Raw genomic sequence first — 14,430 nt, 5'->3', positions numbered from 1 at the left:
TTCAGTGAATTTGTTTTCAATATATTAGTTAGTTAGAAAGCATTGTCATTTTATAGATAGAAGACATAAAGGTAAAAATTGACATAAGTACATCTAAAGTATTCTTTTTTAGTCTATAAACCACTTCCTCAAGCTATGTATGTAATACTTCTTTCATTATTTTTTAGTAAAAAATGATTGCATTATCCCATTTTTGTTGATAAACATTTTGAATTATTGGATCAATATTAACAAATATTTTGACCACAGTTCAGATGTATATGAGCAAAAAACACATACTCATTATAGCAAGGTAGTCTCGGGCATCCTTCTATTCAAAACCAGTTGGGATTTGCAAAACCAGTACAGATGAGTGAAAGCCTTTTTTAAACTATCTCCCAAGACAATCAAGTACTTTAATGCTTAGAAGAAAAAAATAAAAACAAAACAAACAAAATAGACTAGTACTGTATTTGGGATACAATTTATTTTTTCAAAATTCGATCAGGTGAGTGTAAGGTCCATTTGTATCCAGTTTTAACACCTGCCTGTTTCCGTATGTGCCATGTTTGACAAGAACACCGGCTTCCATGCATTTAGCATTGGCAGACAGTTCTTTTTCACACAAAGTCACAAACTGAGAATAAAGTTCCAACCCTTTTTCTTTTTCAATGTTTGCATGGTACTGCATCTTTCTTCCCTTTGGTTTACCACCTAGGGTAGCTTGTGGTATGATGAGTACGTCGCCTGGCAAATCAAGAACAGAGACAAACTCGCCGTTTTCATTTTCACTTAATTTAACATTCAACAGCGTATCAACTGCAAATAAAAATAAAATAAGAGTTAGTATTACTGAAGTGAATTAAACAGGACATCATAAACAAGATCCAACAAATAATTTGACAAACAGCTGAGTAAAAGAAACTGTTTATTAATGAACTGAAACATGGACAATCAATAAATACTTAACCAACTAATTATGTCTGAGTATTGTGAGGACATGAAGGATATTAATATTATATGTCTAAAGTTCTATTTTTGGGGGAAGTGATTGGCTATCTAAAATCCTAAAGTTGATTCTAGCTGGACACCCCCAAAAGAACTCAGGATGCAATTAGTGAGCCTTCCTTAATTGCTTGATACTCGAATAGGTAGCTTTTGCACAACACTCCACATTGTAGGACACACCATCCTCAGTGCACTTTGGAGAGTGTTCTGCCCTGACTCTATTTTCATTCTGAATGCTGCAGTTTGCAGCAGGAGCCAGCACTGATGTGAGCTGAAGGCACAGCTCCACGGTTTGGTCTCAAGTAGAGCAAGCGTCCTTCAGTGCTCCACTTCAAGACCAGTTTCTCACTTGAGACAGGAGGGTGGCAGGAAGGTCAGATGCAATTTGGTTTATAAGCCAGAGCATATAAACTTGCAAATAAAATCAATGCATTTACTAATTTGAGATTTTCTGATGTTTCTATAACAAATCAAATCATTACCCCAACTCTGTAAAAGCTGGGAGGATACTAGACATGCCTCCAAACCCTAAACATAAATGCTTAATGTTGTTAAAAGCAAAAACAGCTGAGTTGTGATTCAGGAACCAAACCCACACACTTAAACAGATTCAAAATATATTTAGGAAACAATATTCTCTAAGACAGGCACTGAGGATGGTCCTAGATGAATCTCCTGATAGGAAACAGAACTTTCTCTTTCTGTCCTGTTTTAGCTGCCCCACTATTCTCAATTATTCTCAAGCAACATTCTCATGGAACTCTCACTAGCACAAAATAAATTTTTATATCATAAATATTTAGCATCACAAAAGGACTGTGCCCTCCAAGACCAAGAGAGAACCCCCCCCCAGGAGTTGCTCTCAGCATTTTTAATAGCACTTGTACTTGTGCACTGCTGGTCCCAGCCAGTAGCCTGAAATAATCTGAAATAGTGAAATATTGTTACACAATCTTTAGCCAAATCACTAGTATAAGCCAGCCACAGAAAAGGAGCACTTTTATCTGGAACATACAGCATCACAGAATTTCCCAAGGGAACCAGTGCTACTGATGGAAGAAAGGAGGGAGAAGAAATTACATAAAAGTAAAAAAAAATTTCCCCCCCCCCAAAAAAAAACAGAACAAAAAAAATCAAGTCAAAACAGCACTGGGTACTGAAATTGCCACTATTTGACCTTATCCACAGCATCTTCTCTGCTTCAATGGAAATGCTAAAGTGCATGTGGAGAAGAAGACAAGAATTGCAGACATTGCTTCTGAACCAGTTCTTGCTTCTGAACCAGAAATCTGCACACGCTAAGAGTGTATGTAAGCACCACTGGAGTGAGATGGGAAAGACACCGTTTCATTATTCACACAACTCCCTCTACTGGCTATAATTTTAAATATCCTGCACATACAGTGAGATCAGTGGTAAAATACTTATCAAATCAAGCCATGAACTATTTGAAATTCAGTTCTGTCCTGGACTGAACTTATTGCTCGACACATGACATGTGTTAAACAGCAGGTGCAGCATTTTCTTTGACAGAATGTTATCAGGGAATTTGTTTTCTAGTTTGGTCATGAACAGACAAACATAGAGACATGGAAAACTGTCAAAAGAAACCAGACAGACCAAACTGTTCTTTCAGCCAGGTAATTGAGTTAGAATAATGCCATCTCAGGGCTTATCCAAATTGTTGCTACCTTCTCTGCCTCAACTGCTTTTCTCCCTTTTCAAACAATACAATAATGTGTATGGATTATATCATACCAATTTTTGGGACAAGATCCTCATCAGCACCTTTGAAGAAGCATATGTAGATAACAAGCCCTCTCTGGATCTACAAAAGATTACAGAAAACTATGTCAATGTTTCTCATTATCTATGTTGCATGCCTATCATTAAAACAGTATCAAAAACAAAACCACATAACAAAGAGTAGTTTTAGTTATTTAGTATAGCTTCAGACATTGAGTTTACACACCACACTGTGGAAGATAAGATATATACTGATTATCTGCAAAATGCTTCTACATACAATTAAGACAATTTATTAGCTCCATATGAAGCCAAATTTAGTTGGAATGTAGAGTGTACAGTATTAACACAGAAAAGGTGACAAGATGAATTAGTATACTTAAATCCAGCATAAGAAATAATTTAAGCTTTTTTCCTATCAAACGTACAGCTAAAATAATTTTCAGTATGAACTATGATATTATTTCAAATTATAAAACATGAAAAACACCACAGGATTTGTCAAAGAACTGAATTTTATTTTGATGTTGAAAGTAATCTAGTACAATATAATCCTGAAAAAAACACAGTCTGTTAATTAAATATTTAAATATTATGACCAACAACTGTGAAGTTGTTCAGAATATTATAAAGTTGTTCAAAATAGTATATATAAGCATTGGTAAAATCTAACTGGCAAAATGGAACCTTTCAGCTGATTGGTATAAAGGATATGCCACATATTTTGCATCCAGAGCAACTACATCTAAGAACTATGTATTTGAGGGAAGAATTAGGCCTCTACAGAGGAGAAAGCACAAGAAAAGTCTTTTGTAGCTTTTCTGCTCACTTGGTTAGTCCATAAGGAATGCATGTGCAACAACCCATGCTTTATTAAGCCAAACTGATAGGCTCTGGAGCCAGCAGCAACTATGTCTCACACACAAGTATACCTGCATGGCTTAACTTCTCTGGGAAAAAACCCAAAGCATCCACAGACAGACAGTATATAAAGAAACCTCCCTGATGCTTTGTCAAGAATAAGTATCTTTTAAATTTTATTGGAGGAAACATAAACATCAACTCGTGAAATACCACCAAAGAGATGTTAAATAGATTGGGACAGGAAGGAGTTATTAATACCAATGCTATCAAAGCAAAAGGGTAGAAAATGTGAGTAGTTAACAAAAAATACTTTTAAAAAAAATCCTCTATTTGTTTTTCCCCAAATGATAAAGGTTTTTGGTGAAGAAATTTTAGCTATACACATGAGATTCTGTCCTTTTGTTATTGCAGAGATTAAACAAAATGCTCAAGGCAATGACTGAGAGAAGCTATGCCTTCTCAACTATTTTTCTAGTGACTAACTTCTGAAAAAAGAGAATGTTCTTTGTAGCCAAAATGTCACATGCTGAAAACTTTAAAAAGCTTTAAATGGCTCCTTTCAAAACTATTTTTGTACAGTCTCACAGTAACAATTGCAGTAACAATATTCTGCAAGCAGCTCATTTTAAAGACACAAAAAAGTAAGTAAAGTGACCCCTGCAAGTCCTAAGGCCAGACAGATAAAGATTAATTAAAAGAAATCATGATTTTTCCAACCTCTGCCCTTATTTGATATTTGGTTTTGAATAAACAATTTATCACAAGATGAGACATACATATTGAAGAAAATTAGAGGGACAGAAGGTTAAATCAGAAAACAATTCAGAGACAAGTTGAAGCTGATAGAGGATGCTTCTTTTTATACTGCACGTTTATGATCTTCCAGAACACTTTACAACCACGACAAAATTGAAAATTATGCAACTACTTGTAAGCTGAAACTTATGGTTTCAACTATGACTGAAAACTGTGGTTCAACATGTACAGCCATGTTAATAAAGTCTTACTTTATTCTTTAGTTTTCTTAATTGAATAGAAGATGTAAAATTGAATGCAATTACAAGACCCAACCTAATAATAACAACCTGTGTCAGTCTGACCTTACATCAGTGTCCCAGATGTCCTGTGTTCGTTGTCAATGTAACATGTAAACTTTCTGAACCAAAGCAATACCATTGCCACTGCTGCAGGTCCTCTGTAAGCTATCAAAGCCTAGTTGACTGTTCCTCAGACCTATATTTAATGCACAAAAATTTGAGCAAAATAACACAAATAAGAAGATCAGAAACTCAACATGCTGGTGCGCATGCAAACAGCCACTGCAAGGAACCTACACAGTGACCAGATAGGAAAGCTGTGCTCTATGTGGATCTACTGTGAGCAGTAAAATGCCTACATAAATAAACCAGCAAAGCAAGATACTGTGTAACACTGGCATTTATTATACAGTGTCTTAAGTAATCATCAGATCAGGCAACCTGCTGAACCAGATCATGAAGGGCTGAAGTACCCAGCCCCAATGCCATATAGACAGCCTTAGCAATGCTGCCTCCAAATGCTGCTTTTTAGCTCTTTTGCAAGAAATAAACAAGTAACTGACTCCTTCCTCACCCTCCTTACTAAATACATTAATTTGTATTTTTCAGGATTTCATTGCAAAACGGAAATATATTCTGCAAAATATTATCTCTACCTTTTACTACTTTTTCCTCCAAGAAAATGCAATGGGTAATAAAACAGAGATACTTTGTAATTCTTAGAAAGTCAGTTTGTGAAACTACCTTACATAAATTATTCTGTGACATTTCCATTTCAAGTTCAGATTTACTACCCTCTGGGAAGATTTCTTCATAGTTCTTACATTCAGTGCAGCAGAGAGAGATGACATCACCTGCCACAGGTCACAGAACAAGTCTGTGCCTAGTATTTTGCACCTCTTTTTGCAATAGCAACCAGAAAACAAGTCAAGGGAAATAAGATAAGGAAAAGACAATTTTCCTTGCATTATAAAATATATAATATATAAATATAGGCACTTATACTTTTTAGCTGAATATTCATTTTATGTTTCTTTTCTCCCACAGTTATGAAAGACATTAAACCTTACCTTATTTCACTCCTAGCTTTACAAAGAAGAATTCCTTTTTTTTATTCCTATTTTGCTGCATACCTAAACCTTTTATGGAGGGTATATAACCAAAATTCTCCATAAACAAGACATCCTGTGCACAGTAACCCTCAACAGGCCAAAAAACTCAATCATGAAAGCACAATGAAGGCAGAGATTCATGTATAAAGTACATTCCTAACCTTTCTGAAGATAAAGAACATCTGCTCTGAAGTTCCTAAAGTACCTACAGGAGTCTCTTACATCTCAGAAGCTATTCAAAGCCACCTACATAATATGCCCCTTAGAGTATGCTAGCAATGTCTCAAGGTGAGGTCCCGCTTTTAATTGGTCATAAAACATCAGGAACACACTGGTTGATGTAAATAATAGTTGATGATGTCTGTACTTTTTAATTTTTGTGTTTTTGCACTGACATGCAAAAATAGGGAGTAAAATTACCCTACCAGAAAATGTTAGCAGCAAAATTTCCTTCCAAAGAACTCTAAAGTAGTCATACTAGAGAAAAAATGAACTTCCAATTGGCTTTCTTTCTGCATGGAGACTAGTTCTTGTTAAAACAGACCTCACTTAAAAAGCCCCAGGTACCCATGACAAATATAAGTAAGGTTCATCTGAAAAATATCTGCTGGAGACGACCCAGATCTCTTTCAGATTCCTTTAGTGATATCTATTACTTTTCCTAGTGATCTCACAAATTAGAGAGATAAAGTACATAACCTCCTTGCAGCAAAGTTATTCATATCTCTCAACCACAAGATATACCTTTTAAGATAGTTTAAAAGAAAGACAGCAAAATTACATTTCTGCTTTTCGTTACTAGGTCACAATTACTTCTGTGATTAGCAAACTAGAAATAGATTATTTCTCCTATAGTTAATTTACACTGGGCTAAGTGAATTTTATTGTAATTAACCTTACACTGGAGAGGCTAATAGTGCAGTATACACAGATACACTACATCTGTGAAACACAGTATCTGTTAGATGACACCTATTTCCTCCTAGTGAAACATTCTGGCTTCCCAAACCATACTGCAGACACTAGTTCTGCTGGATCCACCTGCCCCTTCTGAACAAGGAGAGAAATGTTTTAAGGCTAACGTGAAAGGCAAAGCATGAACTCTCTTCAGATGTGCTGAATGAATGCATAAACCCTTTAACCATGCTAGAACTTTTACTTTTTAAAATTTATTCAAGTGACTGTATTGAGCCCCTTCCATTGTAATAGTCTTTAAAAAGGACAAAAAGACAAAAACAAAAAAAAAAAAAAACCCATGGGCTAAATAGTTGACAATGCAGAAATTAGTTATTCTACTGTAGGTAACTTACAAGCGATGACAACTACAGCAAGTCAGTGCATTCTAAAGCACAGCCTTCACGCTTTGGTAAAGAGCCCTGGGCTGCATGCACAGCACATCGACCAAAGACTGCAGACATACCTATCTCCCCCAGCAGAAGACTGTGGGAGAAAAAGGGGGAAAATACAACGCTTTTCTTCCTGTGTGGTGGTCTATGTACTAAATTTCATTTTTAGTTAGCGTCCTGGAAAAAAAAATCCCCAAACATCAGAACTGTTGCTGCCATAGTCTCATTGCCCTACCTGGCCTTTCTTCTCCAACTTAACACTACCACACAAAAAACAAAACCAACAGCTGAGCCCACCAGCCAAGGCTGTAGTGTTTCTGTGAAAGTGTATCCAAGAAAAGAAGGAACAACACAGTTGGAAGGGAAGTGTGTGCCCGTGGAGCAGTCAAGCTCCTGAAGAGACTTCTGCCTGCGGAGGACTCTGTGGACCACAGGGAGAAAGAGCAGCAGAGAGAAACCGCTGTGCGCCTCCTGCTGCTCGTCCCTTTACCGGAGGGACTGACCGTAACCTTTGCTGATAACAGGGGGCGAGGAGAGTGCTCGGGAAGGGAAATGAGACGAGGCTGGAAAACTGCCCGAATCGCAGCCCAGCCCGGAAAAGGAGCAGAGGGTGTTCCCCTCAAGTGCCTAAACGCCCACCCTCTGCTCGCCGGCACACGCGCGGAGGGGACGGAGCGCTTTCCCGCGGGCCGCCCCGGTCAGCCACGCTCCGCGGGGAGAAGGAGCAATACCGGCGGTGGGGGGCGGCCCACGGCCCACGTTACCTCCACCCACTGGGCCTCGGAGCCCCGCTCGGGCGGCTGCACCTGCAGGCGGGCGGAGACGCTCTGCTGCAGCAGGGCCCGGGCCCGTGCCGGCCGCGCCGCCGCCATGGCGAGCCCGCAGCGCTGAGGGCGGGGCCGGCTCACGCCTTTCCGGCCCCGGCCCCGGCCCCGGCCCCGGCCCCGGCTGGAGCCCGCGGATCACGGGCGGCGGAGAGCGTAACGCGGCACCTTGTGTGGATGGTTAAACGGGGGTTTCTGATCTGCCCTCTCTATGGAGGAGGCTGAATACAAGCTTTAGAACAGGATTAAACGAAGTATTTCTACAGCTCTACTTACCGATGCCCCAGTAGCTAGCAGGAAGCGGGCTTTGGTTTCTTATTTTGATGAGAAATGAAAGATTTCATTGTCTTCCGATGGGGAAATGTTACATGCTTGTGATAAGAGCAGCATGCTGTATAGTTTATGCATGGAAAGGAAAATCTGAATATTGTTTGTTATTTCTTTTGTTCATTGCTTGTTTGTGTTTCAGGTGGCTGAGATCAGTCTATGAAGTTGGCGTATTTCTCTTCAATGATACTGCATTGGAACAGAGGGAACAGAAAATGCAGTTAAAAGGGATCTGGGTATCTAGTGATCCAAATCATCTGGCTAAAAGAAGTGCATAGTTTTGAAATTAGCTCCCACTGCTAATGGGAAAGGTTAAAATATTGCAAGTGGTTCTTTTATTATCTTCCAGGTTTTTGGCTACCCTGATACTCCTTGATACCCTGATACTCCTTGAACAGCTCCAAAACTGGAAGAGTTGTGTCTTTCTCCCATACAGGAATTCTGACAGAGACAAGTTTTGAACAATACTGCCTTCATTCAAGTCAGGATAGAATTATGTGGAATTCAGTATCTCTCTCCAAATTCATTTTATGACTGGAGATTTCATTTTAACAGTGTTTAAAAATATTGTGTTTTTTACAAATAAAAAAGTTAATATATAGCAGTGTGAGTAAGAAGCTGACTTTTAGTACTTGGAGTCAATCGTAGAGTAAGATTACCAAATATCCCTATTGAACAGCAAAGGCCAATATGCACTTCTGAATAATCAATGTTACACATAGGGGTATATCCAACTTCTGTCTGTCATTTTAAAAGAAGATTCTTGATGTGTGTTCAACGAGGTTGTTCTTCCCAAAGCAAACTTTCCTGGAAGAATGGGAAATTGCACTAGGTGGTTACTGTATGAAGTAGCTCATTTTCTGTTAGCTGTATAATATGTTCTTATTCAAACTCAGCTAATTTTAAGTACCTTCTGTTCATTTACTTGAAAGCTGTATCCCCAGACTCATTAAGAAGAGTTTAATGAGGTAGAAATCCATTTAAAATGAGAGGGTTTTCCATATATATTTGCGATATAAATTGATTGTTAAGGAAAATAGATTTTTCTACAGTCTGAGCAAATTATACTAAGCAGATTATAGAGGGCTATAAGAATATTGATTGTTATTTGGTGCTGTGCCATTATTTACACCAGGGTATGATGGAGAACATTTATTCATGTGCAAGTTACAATACAAATGCCTGTGAAACATTGCATAGAAAAAATGGGTATGACATAATTGTTTATGTATGGATTCTTGGTGGAATTATGTCATTTTTTCCTTGGGAAGTCAAGTAATTCTGTTGCACCTTGAATTTCTTGACTCTTACTGGCTTATTGTTAGATTAAGGGCCACACTTTTTAGGCCAAGGAATGATAGTAAATTTGTTGGATAAATTGTAGGCGTGGATTTGGATTTGACTGAGGATTTTATATTAAAAAAAACACCTCCTGACATCTAAAGAATATATCCATGCATAAAATATATTGGTATTTTTATCAGGTACTATATAAAGACATTTTTCTGCATGTTTTGGATTTGACAGTTGTCCCAGAATATTTCCTGTATCCTCTCTGCTTCTTGTCACTGTATCTGAAAGTAGGTATTTTGAGAATGGTACCCAGAAGACATTTCTGGTTATTTTCAGATCATTTCTCTTTCAGAGGGGCAGATGGCAGTCCCACAAATTGCAGCGGAGGTGTGTTTTTCCTTACCCTTTGTGGGAATGGTTAAATGTCTAAGTTCAGGAAGTGTTTCGACAACACTCTCAGGCACATGGTGTGATTTCTGAGGTGTCCTGTGCAGGGCCAGGAGTTGGACTTGAAGGTCCTGATGGGTCCCTTCCAACTCAGGATATACTGTGATTCTAGGCATCTTTGGAACAAATCCTTTTGTCAAGAGGTGGGTGGATGCTGGAAGGAAGTTCTGCCTGTGTGGGGACTTGGCTTTCTCCTTGTCTTTCAGTACCAAAATGATCTCAAGTGGTTGAATTCTTCCCTGGAGATGTTTTTTGGGGGTTTTTGTTGTTACTATTAAGTTTGGTGTTCCATACCATTTGGCAGCGGCAGGAATTGACTGGACCTTTGAAGGGACAAGATGTATCTGGGCTGTTTTTCCTTTGTCTATGGTGTCTGAAACATGATCATTGGTCTTCCACGCAGTTATTGTTGCACTATGACACGAAATAACTCACGCATTTACACTAAGATCAAAAGAGTAAAAGGAAACTATTTCTGAGCTCGAAATATATAGAATTCTAAAAGTGACAGTGGACTGGAGGATGAAATTACTACTTCTCCAACCACACTGGTTAAACTAAGTCTATAAATTCTCTCCTCCCACAAAGAAGAATATAAAACAATCATTATTTACATGAAAGGGTGTGAGAAACTCTAGTAGAAATATGTAAACATCAGAAGGCATAGAAAACTTTTAAAATAACTTTAAAACTTTTAAAAGAACAGGGCGACACAGTTATCACATCAACAGAGTTGCCCCTATCTATTTTGAAGAGAAACTATACAAAGCTGCAGCAGCACTTAGATAGCAAAGATACAAAGTAGGTTGCTGGCAAGGGTTATATCTTGGTAGAACAACCTCCTTTGGGACAGATGGAGCTGAAAGGCTCCAGAGTGTCAAGGGAATAATTAGATTTCAACATTTCATTTTCTACACTGCCAAATTTGGAACTCTTCCCTTACACAACAAACCAAAAAAATTCAATCACTTAGAATAATTTAGTAAAGAATCCTGGGTGGCAGCCACTACTGGTGTGAAGGGTGAGACAGAATGTGCCAGCTGTTAAAGATTGCTGTTAAAAGACTCATCATCAGAGAATGGCCTGGAAAGTAGAATTTGCAACAAAGAATTGCAAATTTTCATCACAAGGTAAAGATATTTCCATAAAATAATTTGTAAACTGGGATTCATGTTGAAACAACAGGTCTATCATCAAAGAAATAAAAAAGATATTGCATATCTTTGGTCCAAGTTGTTTAAACTGCCACAAGACAGCTCAGAGTGTTAGTGTGATTTGTTTCTGAACTGATGTTTATGATCATACATCTTGAACTGAGTCAAGTCCTTCACTTTCTGTTGGAGGGTGACCTCTTTTTCTTTTCTTCCAGTTTACTTATTTTGTTTCTCTTTTTGAACTACTTGCCTTATCAAAAATAGCACAAATAGGTTCTCTGGCTCCTGTATTTGGTGATTATTATTTGTAGCCTATTTCTCAGTCTAGTTCAAGATTCAGTTAAGCCTACTGCAGCCTCAGAAATGTTAGCTGAAACGCTGATTAGCTGGAAGAGACAATGCCCAACAGCGGTGTGGGTGCAGAGAGGATTAGCTGGTGGTGTCAGAATAATTTTACTAAGACATGTTATGATGACTGTATTTAGTACTGACTTGTTCAAAGTACTGTCCAGAGGTCAGGAGTATGTCTGCCTCCCAGCCATCATTCTCCTTCCTCCAGAGATATTTAAATAAGAAAAGGAAAGAGGGCATGAAGAATTTCCCTAGTACAAGTCAGATAGCAGAAATGAGCAGTCCTGTTAAAGAACACAAGTATGGCACAATGCTTATGCAGAGCTACCAGAAACAGAAGAGATGGAGTGAAGACTATCATCCACTTTCCCTTCCAAACTACCCCCCAGGTCTGTTTACCTTTTGAAAGAATCATTGCAGACTTCTGGGGGAAGTTGATTGAGAGGAAGATGGTGCTGTGTTTTTTTGTGCTTTGCACCGTACCTCTGAGGAAGGTCATGGCTTCTTCAGCTCCAGTTCTGTAGCATCAGGGTTGGTCCACCTCTTTAGCTCTTCCAGCAGAGCCAACTTAGTGTCCACACAAATGTCAGAATTGTTTGCAGTGAAGGCTGGTAGTCCTGTTGTGGAAGTACAGTTCTGTGATTTGAGCAGTTGATTTTATCTGCTAGTTGTGTTTAAAGAAAGCAACAAAAATTTAATACATGATTAAAAATAGATTAGTGTTTTGTTTAGTCCTTCATACAATTACAAAACAGACACTGAAATGTGTTATAGCAATCAAAAGTTAATTAAACTTCTGAAAAAAATAACAGATTCAATGTGAAAGCTGTGTCAGATACAATTACTGTTTTTATTGCAACAAACAGAAATTTGCATCTATTAGGGGAAAAATGTAGCCAGATAAAAGACACACAATCTGCTTGCTTACTGCAATTGCCTAAAGGAAGTAAGAACAGTGTTAGTTTCTTTCTCATTGGGCCAGTGAGATTTAGCTACTCTATTTTTTCCTGTTGGGTGTCTCCTGAACGAAATCTTTGTCTGTATGATTAACAGGCATTAATATTAAAAGGACTTCTGTGACTCCAGTGGAATCAACAGAGCAGTAGGGATGGGCACCTGCAGTACGTACCATGGGGTCTGACTGTAACACGGTGGACTGGTTAGAACCAGTATGTTTATTCTTTGTTTTCACAGAACTAAGCTGATGCCATACGCCCATATGCTCTTTCTTGTGCAGAGCAAATCTTGAGTTTCAACACCTCACTCTTAATTCTGGAATTCAGAGGAAGGCTGAACGGAGTCGTGAAGCTGACTCCATGAGGAGTCCCTCAAAGGTCAGCAGTTTTCTGCTTTACCATTAGGAATGGTATTGCCAGATCCAGGTTGATCCCTGCAGGTGTATCCAAATGTACATGCTTCCCTGGTCTCCTGAGTTTGGGATCTGGGTTCTACACAGCAGGAGCACATGAGAACAACTTGGGTGTAGGACAGTACTGACTCAATGGTGAGGGAAGCAGCAACCAGCACTGAGTGAGAAAAGGGTAACCTTATGGTTAGAGGGCCTGGAGCAAACAGGGCGGGAGTAATAGAGCTCAGTGACAGTCAACAGCTGTACAGGCTGTTTGCCATCCCTGAGCAAGCTTGGTAGGGCCACCCAGGCCACCCTTGACCAGTCAAAGACAGCTTCAGCTTCCTGTGCTCTGTATGGAGCTGCTGACTGCAGGAGTTCAGAGCCTGGCACTGCTCTGGCAGTTGGGGGTCTGGTTTTCTTCAAGCCCCTGAGCTAACCCATGCCTGGCTGATGTAGATGGGTGTTGCCAACTGGGTTCCTCCTGATGGAGGAGGTATTTAAAACAGGCACAATAGAGCACAGCTCCTACATTCTTTATTTTCCTATCATCAAGGTTGGTCTGCTGTATCCAATGTGGGGACTCCTCCACCCCTGCCATATAAAGGAATTAAAGTCTGTTCTACCCAAGTATTGCTGCATCACTGCTCTCTTCACCTTATAAACACTTTTGCAATAGCAATTAGTAATACAGAATGTGGTTGTGTTACTTAATCCCTTTTTTTTCCTCTTCAGTGAGAAATTTTGATGATAATATGAGGATGTTGCTATAGACAAAGATGCGTCAGTGTCTTCTAGGATCTGAAACTTGAGCTTCCACATTTTCAATAGATGCCATATGTAACATCAGAGTATTGACATAAAGCCTCGCATTATTAAAAATGGACATGAAATGAGATGTGGCTTTTTCTGTTCCTTTCACAAACACTATGAGAGTAATTTATTATTCTCTCTGTACCTGGAGGACTCCTTGCCTCCAGTTACTGTTAAGTATGCAGGCATAATAAAGCTGCATGTCATTTTTTTTCATTTATATGGATGGCTTTCAAAGTAAACCTCACCACAGCTTCAGGCCAAAAGCTTTCTCCTTGAGTCACAGCTCCTATAATTTTTTCCCCTTGGGCACACTGATCCGTAGCTAGTCAGGGAAGCATGCACACAAATGATAGGTCATTAGGAAATTCTCTGAATGGCAAACCTCTGAAGTCAGCCCAAGTGCTATTTGCCATGCATCATGATAAAATTTGTGAGTTTGAGGAGGCACTAATTATATGCTTGGTCTGCCCTTTATGAGTTCTTGGAGCTGTTGTTTCCAGAACACAGCAACCTCTTTCTCAGCATAGTTCAGCAAGATTGCCAGAGCACAGTGAGCCAAGCAGGGGTTGACAGATTTTGGCATTTTATTCCCTTCAATGAAAAAATATTGCATTGCAACACAAATTGATACCTCACTTTGCCTTAGTGCAAAATCATATACTGATAGAGTGATGTTGATCTATGGGCTTTTCTTAAAATTATACTTTGGGCACTCATTTCCCTTAGAACAAATGGCAACTGTAAGACTTTCATTTACCATCAGCCTTTGGTTTTTGAT

At 38.9% G+C, this 14,430-nt stretch overlaps 1 protein-coding gene and 1 long non-coding RNA gene across 3 annotated transcripts; one reads left to right on the top strand and one right to left on the bottom strand.

The window, feature by feature from the left end:
- Positions 1–447: 447 nt before the first annotated feature.
- Positions 448–7,978, bottom strand: DTD2 (D-aminoacyl-tRNA deacylase 2). Of its 2 annotated transcripts, none has more exons than XM_053946782.1 (3): positions 7,899–7,978; positions 2,746–2,815; positions 448–798 (listed from the first exon to the last, which is right to left on the bottom strand). In XM_053946782.1, exons 1-3 carry the CDS (start codon positions 7,962–7,964, stop codon positions 473–475), a joined length of 462 nt encoding a protein of 153 aa, XP_053802757.1. In that variant the 5' UTR covers positions 7,965–7,978; the 3' UTR covers positions 448–472. The 2 variants fall into 2 exon arrangements, with proteins under 2 accessions (XP_053802757.1, XP_053802756.1); XM_053946781.1 differs by having other exon boundaries at positions 7,857–7,964.
- On the top strand, positions 7,797–9,753 carry LOC128790214 (uncharacterized). Its single transcript, XR_008431665.1, has 2 exons — positions 7,797–8,479; positions 8,593–9,753. It is a non-coding gene; the product is annotated as an uncharacterized LOC128790214 (long non-coding RNA).
- Positions 9,754–14,430: the final 4,677 nt, after the last annotated feature.

The sequence above is a fragment of the Vidua chalybeata genome, chromosome 6, assembly GCF_026979565.1.
Source record: "Vidua chalybeata isolate OUT-0048 chromosome 6, bVidCha1 merged haplotype, whole genome shotgun sequence".
NCBI classification, from domain to species: domain Eukaryota; kingdom Metazoa; phylum Chordata; class Aves; order Passeriformes; family Viduidae; genus Vidua; species Vidua chalybeata.
The sequence above is the reverse complement of the archived record's forward strand: the minus strand, read 5'-3'. Positions and strand labels throughout refer to the sequence as shown.